Here is a 21,143-nt window from a genome sequence, read left to right on the forward strand (position 1 = left end):
CAGTTTGGACCTCCGAGGTGAATGCGTTTCGTTCAGTAAGCTCGGAAAACATGACTGGCCACAGTCACCTGATGTTTGTTTTTATATTTTTAAAGGAGCAAAAATGCCTGCCTGGGAAATAGATTAGCTCTTTGAGGGTAAGAGAGAGAGAGAAATGTCATACACTTTAAGTATGACTTGGACGCACCAGCGAGGGGAATTCTGCATGCGTCTTTCAGTCATAGACTGTAGAAAGAATGCACTGAACTATACGCAGAGTGGTGTTCAAATAAACAGAGTGGGGATGGAAATGCAACTACAAAGTTATTCTACACTTTTAGTAACACAAATGCCAAATTAGACGACATAAGTTGAGGAGAAAGTGACTGTTTACATATAATGGTCTGTATCGGCATTTTCCTAAATTGTCATTCCGATTCACTCGGGCTGCTTGAATCCTGCCCAAATTCGCGAGTCAGGGTCCCGTTTCATTGCACTTTTGCGATTTGTTCTGTCGGATTTATCCTGGTTCCGAATGCAATCGAATGCAGCATAAGTCACTCCAGATATGTGGTGTTAAGAATGTGTGTATGTGTTTGTGTGTATGCATGTGATTAAAAGGCGCTACGAGGCCCCCAAGCCGACACCATGTGATCTACGTTTGTAAATCCATGATGTAAAACGTCCTTATTTCTCTAAATCAGCCGTGATGGACTCCAGCACCTTCAGCCTAGTACAGGATAATCAAGTATAGAAGATAAATGAATCATCTGGCAGAGGAGTTTGCATACTTTTAAGGTGCATAATGAGGGCCCACGGTTTTGGTTACAGATGGGACCTGCCGAAGAAGGATCGTCCTCTCCTTCCTCTGGCTCAGTTCAGTGTTCGGCTTTCTGATTAATAGCACCTGCTCATCATAATGCTATCTGCCTGAATCTGCATACCAAAGATCCCAGTCGCCTATCGATTCACCTCACATCCACCACACACACACACACACACACACCCTGGAGACTCGCACACACGCATTCATCCTCGCTGTGCCTCCCTCCCCCGATCACTGTCATTATAAAAGTCAGCAGCTGCTGCATGCATTGATCATAAATCATAATTGCTTGTTCATTTTTCCCCACTTGTTTAATGTTGCTGTCAGGGAGAGTAGGGGGAGAAAGGGAATGGGCGGTGGAATGAGAAGAGGAAGAAAGGCCTAAAGAAAGTTGACTAAGAAACAGAAAAATGAGGTTAGAAAAAGAGCCAAGGCAAAATGTACAACTACACTATTTGGATTCATATATGGATTTTTAAAAAACCCATTTTAAAACGATACGTAGCCCATCCATAAATGCATTACAGATGATCGGTTTAAAGATAAATTATAAAACTCTGTTACTAATTTGTGTAAGAAATGTCTTTGCAGGCATTTATATAAACTTTTAGCCTTCATACCCATGTTATATACCTTTATTTATATGTGGGCTTTGCCATTTTGGAAAATTTGGCCATTCATGTTTGCATATCATGTCATCAGGAATATTCTTCTTATTTCTGACCCTGATGTTACTCTTTAAATAAATATCATATTTCTATCTGACATTTTAGAGTTTAGTTACATGTCATCTAGTTCCTTGGACATTATGACGTTATTCCTAAGTAGACCAGGATGATTACAGTAGTAGTTTGACGTTGTACTTACCAGAAAGAGCAAAAATTGGACGATGGACGCAGCTTTTAGATTCCACTTTCAGCCATCTTAATACAGATCCATGCATGTCTTCCAGCTGAACACAGAAGACACCTTAAAACAGGTAAGTTTATGCCACGATTGGAGCCATTAATCTCATCAAACCAGTTGGAGTTACATTAATCACACACTTCCTTGAGAAATTACTACATCGACCTCCACAGGCTTGTATTTAAAGTGCTTTTTGTTGCATATACAGCTTCTAAATCACCTCTCATTCCTACTAGTAAAGGTTACATATATTAGTCTTCCAGCTGAGATGTCTTTTTTCTAAGTAATCTGGGTCAAACTAATGGTTGTTCCTGTTGGTTGTGCATTTCAGAGTGGACAAAGATTTGTTTTGCACCATCTTTAACAACATCCAGAGACGTGTCGAGTCTTGCTAGACTGCATGATAAATTGCAATCAGTTGTTGGGCTTTACAACCAGCCATGTTCACTCATTCACACTTGCATTCATTCACCAACAGCAAAAGAGCTGCCATGCGAGGTGTGAATCCTCCAATCAAAGCAACTTAGAGTTCAGTTTCTTGCCCAAGGACACTTTGACACACGGACAGTCTAAAAATCAAACTACAAACCTCTTGATTAGAGCATGACCTTTCTGTCACCTGCATAGTCGCCAAAATTAAATAAAACAAAATGCTCTCAAATACTGTTAAGGAACTTAACTTATTGTAGTCAAACCTTGCATACGTTGTATTCCCTGTTATTTATAAGCAGATCTAATTGACTTTATCTAGCTCTACAAACACATTCATCTTCTAGAATTTAAGATGTCTCCAGAAATTTCTCTTCTAATTCTTTAGTCATGGCCTCTGGTTTTGGTTTGGATCCACCTGAGTGCAGCAAAGGCTAAACATGGACATTAGTCATGCTGCAGTCTCCACAGTGAGGGATGGATTTACAAAAAAAAAAAAACTTTGGAGCTTCAACCCTTCTGTTTTTTAGGCCTTAGTACCATATATATTTTTGCTTAGTGGTTCACAGGTTTATTTGTTCATTGGATCCCCATTAGCTTCCATCGTGGTGATTGCTAATCTTACTGGGGTCCATAAAAAAAAAAAAATCAAGATTCCAGTACAAGTAAGAACAGCAAAAATGAATGACAGTTGAAAATATACAGAAACATTACATAAAAAAGTTACACCAAGACACATTTCTATTACATCAACAAATAAATTAAAAACCAACATGATGTATACATTAAGATGGATACAAATATGATCTTAAGGCATTTTTAAATATGCATAAAGTTGACAAGTCTTTCAGGTCCCTAGGCACTTTGTTCCATAAGTGAAAAGCACTAAAAAATAACAGAAATTAGTAAATAGTTAAAGTTGATATCCGGAGTTTCTGAGAAATCTATGTTATGTATGATTCTTTTGAAATGCGAAAAAATACCTAACTAGTCTTTTACTATGGTCTACTGCCTGTGATCATTCATATACATTAATGTATATAAGTCCCTCCTTCGTCCTATAGACTCCTATACAAATGGAAACGATCGCCGACTGCACCCAGCCAATAGGCTTCAACTTCCTGTTTTTGAGACTGTCAATCAAAGTGAATGTGGAAGTGTGCACAGAAACAAGGCCACGCGTCACAACAGCAAAGTATATGATTTTGGCTCTTACGAGCGACCCGATGCAACCTTGTTATGTTCCACGATACGCGTGCAGAAAAGTAGAGGCGTGGCTTTCTGGTAGTTTGGCGGAGGCAGTGGGAGGAAGTGGAGTGGTTTAGGGCAGAACTTCCAGACCGTTCTCAGAAACTCTGGATATCAGCTTTAAGGCTGAGGAACAAAATAATAATTTTTCAAGAGTTGAAAACATCTTGCATTATCTTTTTGTACATGAACCCAGCTAAAGCAAAGGGTTTGACACTTTCCTAGTGTTTGACTTTTACATTTCAGGACAATTTCACAATAATATGTTTACTTTATACTGACAATGTTTCTAGTCTGTAGAACATGAGAACCAAAGAGCATGAAAAAGTAACCAAATGTCCCTGAGTAGTTTTTTTTCTTTCTTGCTGTGTTCCATATCAGAATTTTTACGGTATTTTTGTTTGATTTGTTAAGAAATATGAGAGCAAAACATGTCTCTCCATCAGGCCATAATTCACTCTGTTTCTCCTTCATCCATCTTACTTCACATCATCTGTGTGGTAGAAATGATAGATTGATATGACTCGAAATCAACACAACTGCAATTGTCCTGATAGATCAGTCCCTATGCCTGCTGCTCCTAAGCACATTGCTCCACTGCATTAGAGTGACACACTGCACTGCACTGTGCTGGATCTCTGCTACGGTGCAAGCACTGACTTTTATTGAGCACTCTGCTGACATCCAGCCCAGCATTTCTGCATCGCAAGGGGAAACTTTGGATGGCATGTAAAAGCAGAGGTTTGGGCGCCTCCGTAATGGGATGGGAACAGGGATGGTGGAGGGAGCAGGATGGCTACAGGTACTGGGGGGGGGGTAGATGGAGAGGAGAGGGAGTCTCTCTACCAGGTTGCTTCCAAAGCAAATGGAAGACAATCCAATTTCCTGTGATTCCATCAAGCCCACGTCCTGGATCGAGGGGCATTAGGGAATGCTGAGAGGACAGGCCGCTGACCCCTCACATGAACATGCAGGAAGCATGTTGGCTGCACACGTGCGCAGTCCTGCTTAGCGTTATATGCCTTTTTTTTTCGTGTCTTTCAGTCTTACTCCACATGAAATAAGGTGGTGCCAAGTCATACATTTTTGCTTTTGTGTCTGTGCATGTGTGCCAAATGTGCTTGTTGAACAACGCACTGCAGATTAGTGCTTGCTAGGATCAGATTAAGGCCTAAACCCCTTACACTTTAATTATAACTGTATGTATTTATGTGCACCAAGGTCTTTCACTTAGCCAATGCTATAAACATCTGTCACTGTCGTACTCTGCTGTGCGTGCGTGCGTGTTTGTGTGCTTATCTGGAATTCAAAAACAATAACAAACTTGGGCTGTTTATTGGTTTTGCTGCATATCTCCTAACCCGACATCATTGAGACAGACAGACACAATGGCTGCAGTACATCACAGCTAGTGATTTGTCTCGCAGTCAGACAGCATTGTTGTCATGGGTTAAACACTGCACGCTTTACCACGCTGGTGGCGATTTGCATCTGTGCTCCGTGATCCACCCCAGGGGGAATAGTAAGCTCTAATACAATCAGCAGGTCCCTGAAGTGCTGCCTGTGAGAGACAGAGTCACAACAATAGGATCACTCTACACTGGGCTCAGCTCAAGAAGGAACGCACAGGAAGGACACGCACTGGGAATAAGCATTGGAGAGGAGTAGGAATGTGGAAATAGTAGGTGCAGGGATAAAGTGAGCGAAAGAATATAAGAATGAAGTTGATCTTCTGCTGCTTTAGTAGTAGGGGTGGGCATTACCATGAGTCTGACGACACGATACGATTTGCCTGTCCCGATACTAAACAATACGATATACATTGTGATATGTTGCAATATTAGTGCCCTATAAAATCCACATTAACGGAATTGTGGATGGAATCACGGAATCGACCAATGAAAACGGTTAAACGTGGAAATGGACAAAATCGGCATGAAACGCCGTCACCGTGGGGCAAAGAATGTTTTTTTGGGGGGAAATGTTTCCAGGGCGCTCTCATTAGGTGCACCACTCTCCCTCCTTCTGTCTTGGTTGCCTTTACCTCATCTTAAACCACCACAAACACCCTCTACAACAATGCAAATCATCACTGACTCCTAAATACACCAGTGCCCGTTTAACTTTGCTGTGCCTGTAAAGCTCCGCCCATTTTTCTTGTAGCGCAGCGGCACTCCGTGAGAACGTGATCAGCGTTAATCATCTTCACCTGCTCAGTGTTTGAACTGTTGTGCCTGGCTAACTAAGAATAATTCAGTCCGTGTTGTGCTTTAGTTCTTTTATTCCAGCCTTTTGTCCGTGCCTCGTCGGCACACGTTCACAGTCAGCTCGCTACCTCAAGTACAACCGTTTCAGTGGGAACTTCCGGTTTACAAAATAAAAGTTGGTTGGAGCAACGTTGTTAGAATGTTACATTCTAACATCTCATCAGAGCTACAGAAGATAGGATCATTTAAATGAGGTTAATTTAAACTAAGTTGATCAAAACTTAAACAATAAACCTGCTCAGATTCAGTAAATCATTGATCCCTGAGAGGAAATTGGGTGACATCAATGCAGTTTTCATACATATTTAAATGACATATAAATAATTAAAAAGGAGCGGTCAGAATAATCCATGTCACTACAATTTTATCTTACTTTATTTTTGACATACATTTTTGTTTAATTGTGAGTTGTTGTTTTTTTTTAATTTATTAGTATTTATTTTGTTTCCTCACAGGAGTTAAAAACTAATATTTTCTTTAAAAAAAACAAAAAAAAAACAAAAAAAAAAACGTAATTTCGAAAATCAAAGTGGAAAAAACAAAATTGAATTTGGAAAAAATAAAACAGATTTTATAGGACCCTACAATATCAATAATCACAAATTTCTACATTACAAATACAAAATGGTATGAAATACAATTTCTTTCATTTTTTTTTTTTTTTTTACTTGTGATAAAAATTAAATGGCAACTAACTGTAATTCATGCACAAAAAACAAAAACAAGTGGTATCAAAATTGTACCCATTTGTAAATAGCTGTGTGTATATGTGAAGGATTTTATAATCTTTGTATTGTGGGTGGGTAAGTTTTACTGTTTTGACTGTATTTCACTGTAGTATAGAAATGCCCAACCAGGGACAGGAGTTGTAAATTAGCATTAGCTACACACTCTATGTGCATCACATCAGCTGCAAACTTATTTTGTATTTATGTCGAATTGCATTGTCCGTGTCAAATAAATGCATAAAATATGTTTATCAAACTGTCAAATTACATTTTCCTACAACAGATTCTGATTCTGTTAAGTTCTGCAATTATTTAAAAAAAAATGCTAAAATGCAGAGTGAGGCAGTTTAATGTGGTTTACCTAGTGACCTGGCATTTACACACTATGCATATGTCCGTATGGCTTTAAAGGGCTCATATTAAGCTAAATGGACTTTTCAGTGCTTTAAACATCATAAAAGTGATATTTGGGCTTCATACACATGTCCAAAGTGTTTTTTTCATTGATTCCCTCAATCGATAGTTAGAGGGTGATTTGCTCCTTTCTTACTGCAGGGTGAGCCCAAACACCTCGCTCCAATTTGATGACGCGTTCCCACTTTGATGACAAATTTGACGCGGCTCTGAGCTGGAGAAGCCGCGCCTCCAGGAAGCTCTCTGCCGTGATTGACATGTAAACAGACACGCCCACGAAGGTGAGCATTTCAGCGTGCTTCATGCAGTGCTATGTACTGTATGTATTTTCTACGGTCTATGTATGTACCGCTGAACGCCCCGCCCCCACGCTCTGTCTCGTGTTTATAAAGCAGCATGAGCTCAACTACGGAGTGGGTGGGAGGAGGGTGGGCCGTCCTCTGGCCCTACGTCACCGTGCGGGGATGAAGAAGTCAGTTTCCTGTCTATAGACACGCCCACTCATAGATATACATAAGTAGGCCGCAAATCAGCCTGTTTGTGTAGAGTTGCTCAGAAAGTGACTTTTCAGAGGCTAAAACTCTGGAAAACAGGCGAGTTTGGGAAAATAAACCTCAAATACTATGTTTTTGGGGCGAAAAATAGCATGATATGGGACCTTTAAGAATGTTTTTTTTTTTTGTTTATAGAGTTAAGAGGAGTTGGTTGACATGAGATGAAGAACCCACTCTTTCGTGTTACTAGCGTGAGCTATATTAGCACGATGTTCCTTTGCAGAAGTGGACGTTACCTCATGTTAACGATGTATTTTGCAGATCCCGTGCTTCTTAAATCATAATATCATCCTTATGTATTCCTCATTTGGCACAATTTAAACATGGCTGCATTAGTCCAGAGAGAAGATGGTTGTCTTTCTTTTTAAAAACTATAATTGGTATTCAGTCATGTGTAGATTCTCCCCTTTAGAGCTTTGAGCCAATAATTTAGCCTCCCACACTAAACCTCTGAAACTTATTGGTCATTTTACTGATATTATTCATCACATTTGCACTGGCCAGAGTATTTTAATTCTAGTCAGTCACAGGTCTGTTGAAGTAAATACTTTTTTTTTTTTTAAATCTTTTTCAGGATAATGAAGGACAGACAGCACTGCATTATGGTAAGAAAGCTCTTACATGCATCTCTCTACATTACAAAGTGCATAGTTTCCACTGCGGAGATTTACCACTTGTGTTTCTGTTCTTCAATAGCAGCAGCAGAACTCCCATTCATCGCATTCTGACATCATTATGTTGTCTGCGTGCGCACTCTCTTTATATACAGCAGCTTGTTGTCTGAGCCTAGCAGCTCTTTGCCAACATTCATCTCAAATGTGTCATTTTCCCTCCTTTTCCTCCTGCTCTCTCTGCTCCATTCCTCATCTTTATTTCCTGCACTTGTTCTTTTTTTCGAACAAGTTTATATTTGACTTGCTGTGCACAACAGCGAACGAATACATGTAGCCATCTGGCGTGCATGTACGTGCGGGCAGGCGTGCGTGCGTGCGTGTGTGTGTGTACGTGCAATAACTGCAGATATCCCTGAGGAAATCAGCAGAGGCCCTCAGACTCCCCTGACCCCCTGCTGCCCCAGCACACATGTCCCTGAGGGGCGGGTCCTGTGTCCTTTGAGCATCTATGTCTATGTATGTGTGTGCCTGTGTGTCCATGTGCACCATCTGCCCAGTGTGGTGGGCATGTTGCATCGCCCACAGGAGATCCTACACACACACTCACCATTAGAAGCCCTGAGAATGGGGCATAAAACGATGACTAATAAACATAAGCGATGAACTCCAAGAGACAAATAGCAGAGAATGAAAATTCATTCCCACCTCTCTTTGCACAGGGCCACAGTGGCTGGCAAGTGATTAATTGAAGGTTTACTGCTCACCATAAATTGTTCTCCTCCTCCACAGCTCCCCTGAGGGCCACCCACTTTTTACAGCTCAAGGTCCGGGCCAGACACCTACCACGCACACACACACACACACACACACGACTGGACTGAATTAAATACAGTTCTGTGCAACAACAGGAAAAAAAACTCTTCACTTATTTGTTTAATGTGGCTGAAAGAAAGTTATTATTGAAGATTTTTTTAGGCAGACGAACCTCACCTTTAGTCGAACACATCCAGCTCTCCAGTCCTCATGCACTGCAGGGCATTGTGTCTCCCGTACACACACAAACACACCTCCCTCCTGGCTGTCGGCCACCTCTGGGCTGGAGGTTAAAAGGCCTGGCTGTCAATCAGCGCAGCTGCTGACATCAGCGTGCACGGTGCAGCACAGAGTTTGCTCTTTAAGAGGAGTGAGCGATTGACAGACAACGAAGAGCACTCACAAACGTGCGTGTGTGTAAAAGGGGGGTTAAAGAGGGGAAGAGGTGCATCAGGAATGAAGGAACCAACTAACTGGGTTAAGCAAGTGCAAGTTCTCCCCGTCACTGTATGCTGAAAGAGAGAGAGGAGCCTTTTAGCGGTGCACAAATTGCCGATGTGGCAGAAATGAAGTGTTTGAGGGAAGTCGGCGTTCAGGTCCGCTGTTAGAGCTGCGTCGGCAGATGTGGTTTTCATTGACTGTAACTGTGTACACGCTGTATTAATAAACTACAGTGTGAAGAAAGGAAGGAGACGAACTCACACCACAACAGTGTGGAAAACACTGCCTTTGTAGAGAATTTGTTCCCAAATAATGTCGTTTTACTTCCCATGAATGAGACAAATATAAGTTAAATTACAGAGAGAATACAACATGGCTAAAGAGGACAAGTATGATAAATAACAATGATTACTGATGAAACAAAGCACCAAGTCAGGACAAAAACATCCACACAGTATATGACAGCAGGAACACAGTTCAAACTAATCTATACTTAACACAAGAGAAACAAAAATCAAAATAAAGTAATAGTAAAATAAAAGGCTGTCAGTGTGAACATAATTGTTCACATATATCGTTAGATATAGCACATGACAGGTGTGTTCCCAGGTCATTTATCAGTCGTTATGGAAGTAAATCGTATCTTGCTCTCATTGGTGGCCTGTGTGTGGCTGTGTTTGAAATGACATACTAACGTACTAAAATGAGCATGTAGTGTGTTCACATAGACAGTATGCAAAGATTGAGTACGTGAGAAATACCCAGATGTATACTATATCGGGACATTTTTGAAGTATGCACAGTGGGCACACTACTCATAGTAAACCGCCCCATGATGCATTGCGTCCTGGGACCGATGTCACGGCCTGAGATCGGTTATGAGCATGCGCACTACCGGAAAATGAATTTATGCTACTTCCGCTTAGCTTTATTCTACTTCCGCCGTCCTGAGATAAAAAATTACATTTCAAAGCTAAGGTTCAAAGCTAATGTTCTTTGATGAGTGCTGAATGGTTCCTTTTTGTACAAAAATGTACAGCTGCTCAATATACGAGGTAGGAGAGGTTCCAACGCCACAAAGAAATGATAGACAAGTTAATCTTCTTCATGGTGAAGGGCACGCCATCACCAGACACCGACAAGAAGGAGCTCAGGAACATGATTATAATAAAACATACGAAAATAAATAATTTATTTTGCATCTCAGTGCGTAGCAGTCACGTACTGAGATGATAAGAGGAACTCAGTACACCAGTGACACCAGCTTCAAGCTAAAAATCAAACATCCCCTTTTCAAAATAAAAGCATCTCTTCTTGCCTTTTATTTTTTCCTTCTTTCTAAATAGGGCTCTTGTTTTGAAGTTAAGCAGAAGTTTTGTCAGTTGCACAATGGTGGGTCTCAAATGTTGGCATGAAATGTGTTTACGTGAGTTTTATGGATCAAATGAGCACATGTTGATATTCTACTCTGTCACTTTCTCACTTTAAATGTTTTCAAAGGTGGCGAATCAACAGAAATATTTAGCCTCAGTGCACTTCAGGTTTTTGTCTTTGTAGGTTAGAAATGCATCTTGGGAAACTTAGAAGTATACTTTAGTGGGAACGGTCATCATCCTAATCCTCCTAACCATACCTATAGTATGTAGTAGACAGTATATACTCATTGAGCATAGTACGGACTAGTCACTGGTGTGTTCTTTTAAACACAGCCTTTGTGTTACCAGCCACAAGCAGGCGTGGCACAGCTGAAACTGATTTTGATGATAGCTAAGTTTAGCAGCTGATTTTAATCAAATAATTGCTTTCGTCTTAATGATGAGGTGCATCCACCGAGCAGTCGTATAATCAGCAGTTGAGCAATCCTTCAATAAGTTTAACTGATGCATGAATGCTTCAAATAAAACAACCCTCCATCCCTGCACTCTGCATGACGTTTTTACCATTTAGTAAATGTGTCAGAAAGTGTACGAGAGCTTATAAAACCTGTCTTTTTCTCCTTCTTCCTCTCTTGTCTTAGCGTCAGCGTGTGAGTTTGGTGATATTGTGGAGCTGCTGCTGAATGCTGGTGCTGATCCTTCCATCAAAGACTCAGAGGGTTCCCTACCTGAGGAGGTCACTGAATCCAGTGCCATCTCCACTCTGCTGCGTCAGTACACTGCTCCAAAGGGCTAGGATGCTCTACTTCCTGTTCCTGTTCCTGTTCCTGTCTCATGTGTGTCTCGTCATTGCTCTGCTCCCATAGTCCTACCTTCACCTCTGTCCGTAGACTAGGACTGCAGAACTTTGATTTCATTTGGTTGTTTGAAATGTTGAGGTGAGTTTGACTTTGCTGGATTTTTTTTTTTTTGAGCTAAGGCTGTAAACATCTTTCGGGGTGGGACGATATATAAAAGTTTACAGTCACGATATGGGACGATGTTTTTGAAAAGGAAAAAAAAAAAATGTAGTTTGAAAAGATAATCATGCTTTTATTTCAACTAAGTCTGGACATAGTCACATGACTACTCTGGACATAACCTTTTCAACTTAAGTGAATATACAATGTAAAATATAAAATGAACAAGGGGCGCCTTGCAACATTTAGCAGCAAACCAGGTTTAAAAAACAAATGTGAATTTTTGTATTTGGACCAGATTTACAGCAACATTTGCGAAATCTTTATTCTTGTAAAATATAATGTCAGCGTTTAATCTAAAAGTCACAGGTGAAACTAAATATTTAGCTCATGTGCAAATTCACCAGAAGTACCAAAATAAATGTTAAATTAGATTTAACATTTAGATTTAACATTGACATTATATTTTAACGAGAGAGAAAAAAATCACAAATTTCACAAATCTGGTCAAACGTAACATACAAAAATTCACATGTATTTTTTAACGTGGTTTGTCGGTAAATGTTGCAAAAAGTTGCTTTTTATTGTAGAATGTTTATTGTAGAAACCCCCACACATGCCAGTTTGAAAATAAGACCCAAACATCTTCCTATCGGTGCAGATGTCAGACATAGACATGTTCTTTTTCATGAATATTAGCATGTCTACATCATCTGGCAGAAATTGAGACGATATGTCTCCGTTAGTTAAAAACACACTCACCTGGGACAGAAGTATAGGGATGCCCAAGGTATCGTCATACCACTTGTACCATCAACGGTATATCTTGTGACGATTAATGTCACCATATCTTATATTTATATCGTATATCGTCCCACCCGTACCATTTACTGTTGTTTTGATCTGTATATTAACGCCCCGTACCATAGGTTTGGGTGATATTACGATTACTGTGAGACTTTACAGATTAGTGAGGTAGAAGAGCAGGTCAGCTTACTGTTCATCAGTGTTGCAAAATATCTGCATTTGATCATATCTGTTACCTCCTAGGTTTTTAAGAACAACACATACAGTATGTTTCACTGTTACCACAATTTACACACACAAAAAAAAAACATTTATTTTTTTTTTTTAAATTTATTTTATTTTATTTTTTTTTACTACTGCTGGGAATGGACCATTAACCAGTTTTATTGTTGGTCAGCCCAATCTTCCAGTTCTTGAGATAGCTTTATCAGCTACCAATGAATGCTTGATTCATTTCTCCTGTAATCATTAAAAGTCTCACGTTCATCTTTTTTTCCCTCTGTCTCTTTAAGAAATAAAATATTATACATGTTATTTTCATTTTACTGTATACTGTATGTGTCCGAGCTGTGCAAGTGCAACTCTTGCACTAAATGTCCACTGAACCAACAAAATATCTAAAACCATCCATTTTAATTGGAGTTTTCACCTCAACCACAACCCAAGCCCTGAATGAAGTATTTTAATGAGACGCAAATAACTTCAAATTGAACACATTGGAGTTTGAAAGTTGTGTAGCAACGCAGAAAATGTTGATGAGGTGATGAAAACTGCATGCCGCATATAAACAAAGTGAATCAGAATGAGCCATGTGCTCCTCTACTTAAGAAAATACACAGTCCTAAAAATATAGATTGTATGTAAATTGGAGCCTTTGAAAACTGGAGCTCACCACGATCCTGTCCAGTAGAAATAGGATGGAGGAATACGTAATAAAGCATTGTTCACATGCAAATGATGAGAAGCCAGCCTTTATTTGGATTGCATTTTTAATTTAAGCTGCCTTTTTATTCATGTTTGTATTATCGTCCACACGGTGTACAACAAACTGCATGAATCACTCTATATACAGTGGTGGCTCTTGTGCTTTGACTTAAAGTGAATGTTTTTCGAAAGGAAAAAAAACAAGCAAATCTGCTTAAATCGTCCACACGATCAACACACACACATACACACATACGCACACACACACACACACACACACAGGGATAGAAGCTGTAACAGATGAGGATGCACTAAATCTACGTCCTGGATCTTAACTACAGATTCTTGGAAGATACCAGTGCACATTTAGTAGACAACAGTTGGGACAGAACTTAATCCTTTACACTGGAAAATGCAGCCTTTCACCTCCCCCCAGCCCCCCCCCCCCCATCTCAGCCCACGCATGTGTTTCACTGGAAATCAGCTTAAGGCACTAGATAGATAACTGTCTCAATATGTCTGCTTGGAGCCTGTCACTCACTCAGATCTATGACAGCTGTGTGTCGGCCAGTGCTCATCACCATGCACACAACTACTGTTATAATGTCTAAAACATGTTCTTGTCCCGTGTACCCCCTTTGCATTGTGGAACACTGGACTCTCCTAAACCCTTAACGTCCCTAAGGTTTAATCTACAAATTCAAAACATTGAGTAAAATTTAAAAAGAACAAATATACCATGCAACTTCAATAGTAAGTAAATACAGTCTCCTTTGTAAAATGGAGCTAATTATTGTCTCCTATTGTCAGTAGTGTGATAAAATGGACTCCACAGCATAATAAATTAATCCTGTTTTTAATAAATTACAATAAAGTATAGTATTTTATTGTGCAATAGTACTGTTAATAATTCCAGCAAGTTCATGAGTCAGCTGGAATTATTAAGCGGAAGTCATGGACAAAACTGTGTCCAAGCATATCAAAGCAATCAGCAGACACCTCTGAGGAAGACTGGGAGTTGACAGTCGAAATATGTCAGAAGATCAAAGCAAAACTTCCTGAAAACGAGTTGTATGAATAAATGAAACCTTAACATATTAATATTACAGTACTGTTAGTTTGTGGTGAATTTGTCAAAAAAAAAAAAAAAAAAAAGCCTAAAAAGGAATTAGGAACATTTCATAATTATTATTAAATTAATAGGCTCCTTGTTTGGGAACCACTGATCTAAATGAAAACCTGCAGCCTTTATTCTAACATGTAGCAAGAAGCTCAAAGAATCTTCTTGTGGTGAATTTGAAGGCGAAAGCCTTCCTGATTCCTGGGGAAATGTTTTGAGTATTCACTGTGAGTCGCAGACATGATGCCCTACAATCCCACAAAGAGGCACAACCTGTGAGCATCTTACGGTTATGAATTCCAGCCACATCCCGTCATTAGGATGCCGGTGTATCTCTAAAGCCTGTTTGGGTCTCGGTGTCGTCTCCACGTTGCTGCATAAACTCCGTTATGCTGGCTTGAGGTAAGAGAGGATGACGGGAGCCCCTGCTTGTCTGCAAAACTCTGACACTAAGTCCATTAGGCTTCCATTATGGGCCTTCAATTTTTCTTCTGAGCTCCTCAGATTTGACACTGAATCCACCTCTCTTTCTGAAGCACAGAGCCCTGCACCCTCAAGCCCAACACTGCTCAGTTTGGATGAATATTTAGTTTTTTATTTAGAGGTGAAAAGTAAATAATGTTGACTGCAGCAATTGGCCGAGAATGTTTGGTTTTTTTGGTACGACACAAGAAGAATAGATGAATGCATAATGTGGATTTTATTTTCACAATCACTTCCCGAAAGAAGCGAATTTGTGCCAATCTTGATGGAGAAAATTATTTTGGGCAAATCAAGAATAAAGTCGAAATGTTGAGATTTAAGTCGAAATTTCAAGAATAAAGTTGAAATATAATGTTGAGATTTAAGTCGAAATTTCAAAAATAGACTCAAAATATAACATTTTGATAAAAGCCGAAGGTTTGCTATTAAAGTCAAATCTACGGAAGCTGACTAGGAAGCAAAAGTGTGTCCCGAGGCTTGGGAGTAGACATTTTATCTTCTAGGGCTGGGCGTGCCTCGTACAATAGTTTGGTTGGTGCAAGACAGTTATCATTCAGTCACACCACATGCCAACTTCTGCAACTGGGATTTCTGAACCTCTAATGGTCCCATATCATGCTATTTTTCACCCATCTCCATTTGTTCTAAGAACTCCAAAAACATAGTATTTGAGGTTTATTTTCCCAAACTCGCCTGTTTTCCAGAGTTTTAGCCTCTGAAAAGTCACTTTCTGAGCAACTTTACACTAACAGGCTGATTTGCGGCCTACTTATGCATATTCATGAGTGGGCGTGTCTATAGACGGGACACTGACTTCCTCCTCCCCGCATGGTGACGTAGGGCCAGAGGACGGCCCGCCCTCCTCCCACCCACTCTGTAGTCAAGCTTATGCTGCTTTATAATCCCTAGACAGAGCGTGGGGGCGGGGCGTTCGCCGGTACATACATAGACTGTAGGAAATACATACATAGCACTGTGTGAAGGACGCTGAAATGCTCACCTTCGTGGGCGTGTTTGTTTACATGTCAATCACGGCAGAGAGCTTCCTGGAGGCGTGGCTTCTCCAGCTCAGAGCCGTGTCAAATTCGTCATCAAAGTGGGAACGTGTCATCAAATTGGAGCGAGGTGTTGCAGTAAGAAAGGAGCAAATCACCCTCTAACTAACGATTGAGGGAATCAATGAAGAAAACACTTTGGACATGTGTATGAAGCCTAAATATCACTTTTATCAGAATCAGAATCAGAATCAGAATCATCTTTATTCGCCAAGTGTATGTTGTACACACGAGGAATTTGACTCGGTCAACTGTGCTCTCTCCAATAGTGAAAACAAAAATTTTCAACAATAAACAATCAGCTAGAAAAGATGAAAATAAGTATAAACATAAGTATAAATATAAACAGTAGTTAGACTATAATGTGCAAATAACAAGATGATAATAATAATAATAATAATAATAATAGTATAAAAAAATAATTAAATAGATACAAAATAAAAATAAAAAAATAAGATAAAAGAAGGAAAATAATAGAAAAGAAAGATAATAATAAAATATAATAATAATAAAAGGAAAATAGTGCAATAGAGCATTGATAAGTAGTGCAGTAGAACAATTAAATTAAAGGTATGTACATGAACATTCTCAGTGTCAGATTGATCCAAGGTTGTTATGTTTGGTTCCAGGGTTTTTTCACAGAAACAGGACTGACACTCTTTGACTGTTTAGTGTTGATCAGAGTGACAGCCTGGGGGAAGAAACTGTTTTTATGGCGGGTTGTTTTGGCGTACAGTGATCTGTAGCGTCTGCCAGAGGGGAGGAGTTTAAACAGATTGTGTGCACAAGCACAAGAAAGTTGATTTAGCTTAACATGGGCCCTTTAAGTGCTAACAACAAAATGTGGGTGGGTGTTGAGTCATGCTAACGTGTGCTTAAATGCAAAAATGGTCTTCAGAGATAACAACTGGCACCATAGAGAAGAATCATAAATAATACATTTCACAGTGGTACAGTCCACAGAGACAAGCTGAGATGTTGTGGAATCCTAATGCAATGAATGATAGAATGATTTCATGTGCATCCACGAAGAGCTTCTTATCAGACACTACACAGAAACATTATTTATTCACATGAAGTCCCACCTTCCCAACGATATTAAGATTTCATTGGATGAATTGTACTGAGACACAGACACAGGTACACACAGGAAAGCACACATGCAAATAGAGAATATCTTTCATCATCTTCAGCCTTTTCAAACTTACTTAAAGATCAATAAAGGATTTGATCTATCCAGACGTCTAAGGTCCCTCCTGTTACCTGTGAGACATTTCATATCTGCAATTAGTAATTATTGACCGGGAAAAGTCCCATCGTTTCACATTAAAACAGCATCGAGCGCACAACCTTCAGGTTGTCATTGAGAGGCCTTAGTTTGACTCTCCAGCTCCTCTTCAAGACTCGCTCAGTCATCCTGCAGATCATTGTCCACTGCAGCCTGGATCAAGTCGCCGTGGGAGAAAAATGCCTCCACTCAATACTCCGACATTGACTTTCATTCCCAAGCAAACTCTGTACGTTTCCCTCGTGAATTTATCCCATTTCTTTCTTTTAGTGAAGTTGTAATAAAAGCTTTGCGATCAATGATAATATCATTTGCGTTTGTGTTTGTCATTTTCACAAAAACAACATTGATGGAGTTTCCCACAGATTTATTTTTATACTAGTGCTGTAAGTGGCGTGTAAATTATCCTAACTGTCTGTGTGGCTGTTTATCTTTGTAAGTCACTACTATTAGAGCCTATCCATTAATGCCCATAGACCAGCCAATCAATGCCAGAATAAGAATCTACTCAATTTGTGGCGTTTAATGCAAATGTGCAAACTGCAACAACTGGGCTGACTCGTTGCTTTTTATTCTTATAATGTCACAGGAATGGGTAAAAAGCAAAGGAATCGATAACACTTAAGTTTAGGTTACGGAGAAAAAACAAATGCAGTGCAATGCTGCATAGAAATGAGTTTTATACAGATGAACAGTGGGGTTTGATTCCATTATAATTCTTAATATACTTACTTAGCCAACAACACTTTAGAATTGCAGCTGATACGCTCAAAGCCTATGACTTTGCATTGACAATGACTTTGTTTTTTCTCTTATTTTATTTAATTTTTTACAGTTAGACATTATAATACAAGAGTATCAAGAGTTAACATTTATATAGATTATTTCATAATAACTATTTCAGGGGGACATTGGATGGGTAATCTCTAGACAGGAAGCCAGTCTGTCACATGGCAAAGACTCAAACATTCATCACATTGTCTTTATTATTTTTTTATACAATGATTATTTTATTATTTGTCTAATAATTGTACTAGGAGCAATTTTTTTTGTTACAGGTGCACAATTACGAAGCATTGATATCGTTTTTTAATCATTATTTTAAATGAAAGTTAACAATAATAATTGAAAATCATTAGACATTTATCATTTAAGTGTCTCTGGATGATTATAGATAATAAAATACAGTATATTCAAGTGAATTGCTGACACCTCCTATAATTTACTAAAAACAAATCTTTAAATCTTTACCCATGTATTTTATCTTTCATAAGGTATCAGATAATTGTCTATGGGCCTTTATAGACAGAAGAATGCAAAGTCCAAGAAATGATGAAACAAAGATCATTTACTATCAGATTTAAACAACATTGATTTTTTTTTTCTTTTTTTTTTTTCATGGTGACATTTTTTTTATTTTGAGCAAGTCCTAAAATGAACAACTTTACATTCCAGATTAGTATTTGTTTAACCTGAGCCAAACCCACAACATGCTAACTCCACATGGATGATCCTATAGGGTCACCTCGTCTTAAGAGTCTTAAGGCAATAGTGCAAAAACATCATATCACAACTTTGCCCATAATATTGTTTAATTTTGCTACACCATGTCCTCGGTGTAATGCTAACTCTTCTTTTACTAGCGTGGAATTACTCGGGGTGTGACGGGATCTCATGAGATTAAACTCGACGAGATTTCTCCTTGCATTAAAAATCTGTCTTGCAAGATTTTATTTCATTTTTTCAATTTTATTTTCATTTTTTGTGAGCTATCCAAACTTCTATTTGTGAGCTGTGGGGGCAGTAGTCCGTCTACCCTGCTAGAACCTAAAGCAAGAGAAGGAAAAGAAGAAGAAGAAGGAGTAAAATTTAGTTCTAGTTTTAATTTGTGGAAGATTAAGTTTATGAACAGTTAAAAGAACATGTAGGTTGTTAATGACGTACTGGGTCAGGCTCTGTTTGCACTATTTACATTCTGTATTGACAGAGTAGAACTTTGGTTTGGTTTTGCACATAATATTCTTTGCACTTGGAAAAAAGAAAGAAATATGCAATTTTATTTTATTTTAACTTAGATGCATTTTAGTTTGAATTTCAATTTGTGGAAAAAGAAGTTTATTAAAAGCTCGCGCTTACATCATGCATGTAAAGAGTTATAATATTTCAATATGCATGTGCAACTCGGTTAAATAAAAGTCTGCTGGTCCAGTCATATATTTTGTCATTGTAGTTTAATTAAAATCTCGTCTCGTCTCGTGAACTGAGTGTATCGTCACACCCCTAGTAGTTACATATATTTTTTAGCATGGTACGTACTTCATCGCAGCCTTATGCTTTAACTTTAGCATTTGATGCTAAAACACAATCTACATCATCAGATAACATTAACTCAAACCTCAGATTATGTAAACTCAGTATGTCTGTGCTTACTGGGATGAATTAGATGAAGTTTTCCTTATTTTTTTTAAAATACTATCAAAGCGGCTTCACTGCTTCTCTAACAGGATTATAATGTTATAATGTTGGGCCTACATCCCAAAGATGTATTGCAAATAAAATATTTAAAAAAAAAAAAAGAAAGAAGAAGAATGAAGATGTTGGGCAAATTGACAAATTGCTGATGACCTAGCAGACTAACAATCTCCATATAGACCATTTCACTGATTGACATACTAACATAGTGCCTAAATATCTACATATGGGCCTCTTTGACTGACAACAAAGCAAAGCAGTGCTCTACAATATTTCACAAAGCTCTCTACAATTAGTTAACAGCAGCAGGATTAAGGGATAGATTTAACGTTGTCCTGCTGCAATCTGCTGCTGCGTCTCTTCAGTGCTGAGAGGATCAGAGAAATAGCCAGCGAGGCATCTGTTTCTGCACTTGTTTCATTTCCCCCCCCACCACCACCACTCCTCTTCCTCGCCCCTGTTACTTCCTACTCTTCATGTATCTTTCTTGTCACACACACCCCCCACACACACACACCCTAAGAGCGAGAGCCGAAAGCAGTATCAATCACTGTTAACTGACTGACCACTGGCCGATGGTGGTACTAAATGGATCTCCACAATTGAATAGAGGCCTAAGTGTGTGGTAAATGCTCTCAATGGGTAAATGAATTTGCGGGTTAACTCGCTTTAAGAGCGTTTCAATAAGGCAAAATAATAAAAAACAGCAACAGCACATATTTCTCTTTTGATGTATTAAAAACAAAGCCCAGCAGAAAATCTTAACGCTCACATTCATCACTGTGTAGGGCCCCCGGGCGTTTCAAGACAGAAGCACAAGGCGAGGGTAACCCAAAGACAACTCGGCTTTATTTTCCTCATATAGATTTGACTGTACACCGTTTGTACCGTTACACAGAAGGCATAAATGAATAAATTCAGTGCTCTCTTTTACATCTTTTTCAAAGACACATGGCAATAATAAATAAGCGTTCATGAAACAGGACGATCAACACGTTTCAAACTGTACAAAATTTACAGCAATTAAGATGCAAACTTCTGAGGCAACACATATAGAATACAAAAAAACTGCAGTGGTAAAATTAACATTTTGACTCCATATGTTAATTTTTCATCCCATAACAGGCTGAAAATAGTATGCTGATGATGGACGTGCACACCTCAGTGAAATACAAGGGCATCTTTAGATATGGAAGTAGACCAGGACAGGAGGGTCATCAATGTGCATCACGTGTATGTGCGGGAACTGTGAGTTTAAATCACCTGATAATAAATAACAGTGTTTTTAAAGCAACAGTCATCTGTTTGAAACAAGTGTTTTCCAGTAAAACCAATATTTGTTTTAATAAATAAATGTCATAAATAAGAAAACAATATGTAAGTGAATTCACTGAAATAAATGTATGCAAATACTTGACCTGATGTTTTCTGTTGCACTTT

General features: G+C 38.9%; 1 protein-coding gene across 1 annotated transcript in view; it reads left to right on the plus strand.

The window, feature by feature from the left end:
- The window catches only part of acbd6 (acyl-CoA binding domain containing 6), a 40,966-nt gene extending 28,071 nt beyond the window's left edge, over positions 1–12,895 (plus strand). The window contains exons 7-8 of the mRNA XM_028445513.1: positions 7,926–7,956; positions 11,237–12,895. Of these exons, the coding sequence (XP_028301314.1) occupies positions 7,926–7,956; positions 11,237–11,391 (186 nt within the window). The 3' untranslated portion in view covers positions 11,392–12,895. The remainder of the gene's footprint in view (positions 1–7,925; positions 7,957–11,236) is intronic.
- The last annotated feature ends 8,248 nt before the right edge of the window (positions 12,896–21,143 follow it).

This window comes from Gouania willdenowi, chromosome 4, assembly GCF_900634775.1.
Source record: "Gouania willdenowi chromosome 4, fGouWil2.1, whole genome shotgun sequence".
Taxonomy (NCBI): Eukaryota; Metazoa; Chordata; class Actinopteri; order Blenniiformes; family Gobiesocidae; genus Gouania; species Gouania willdenowi.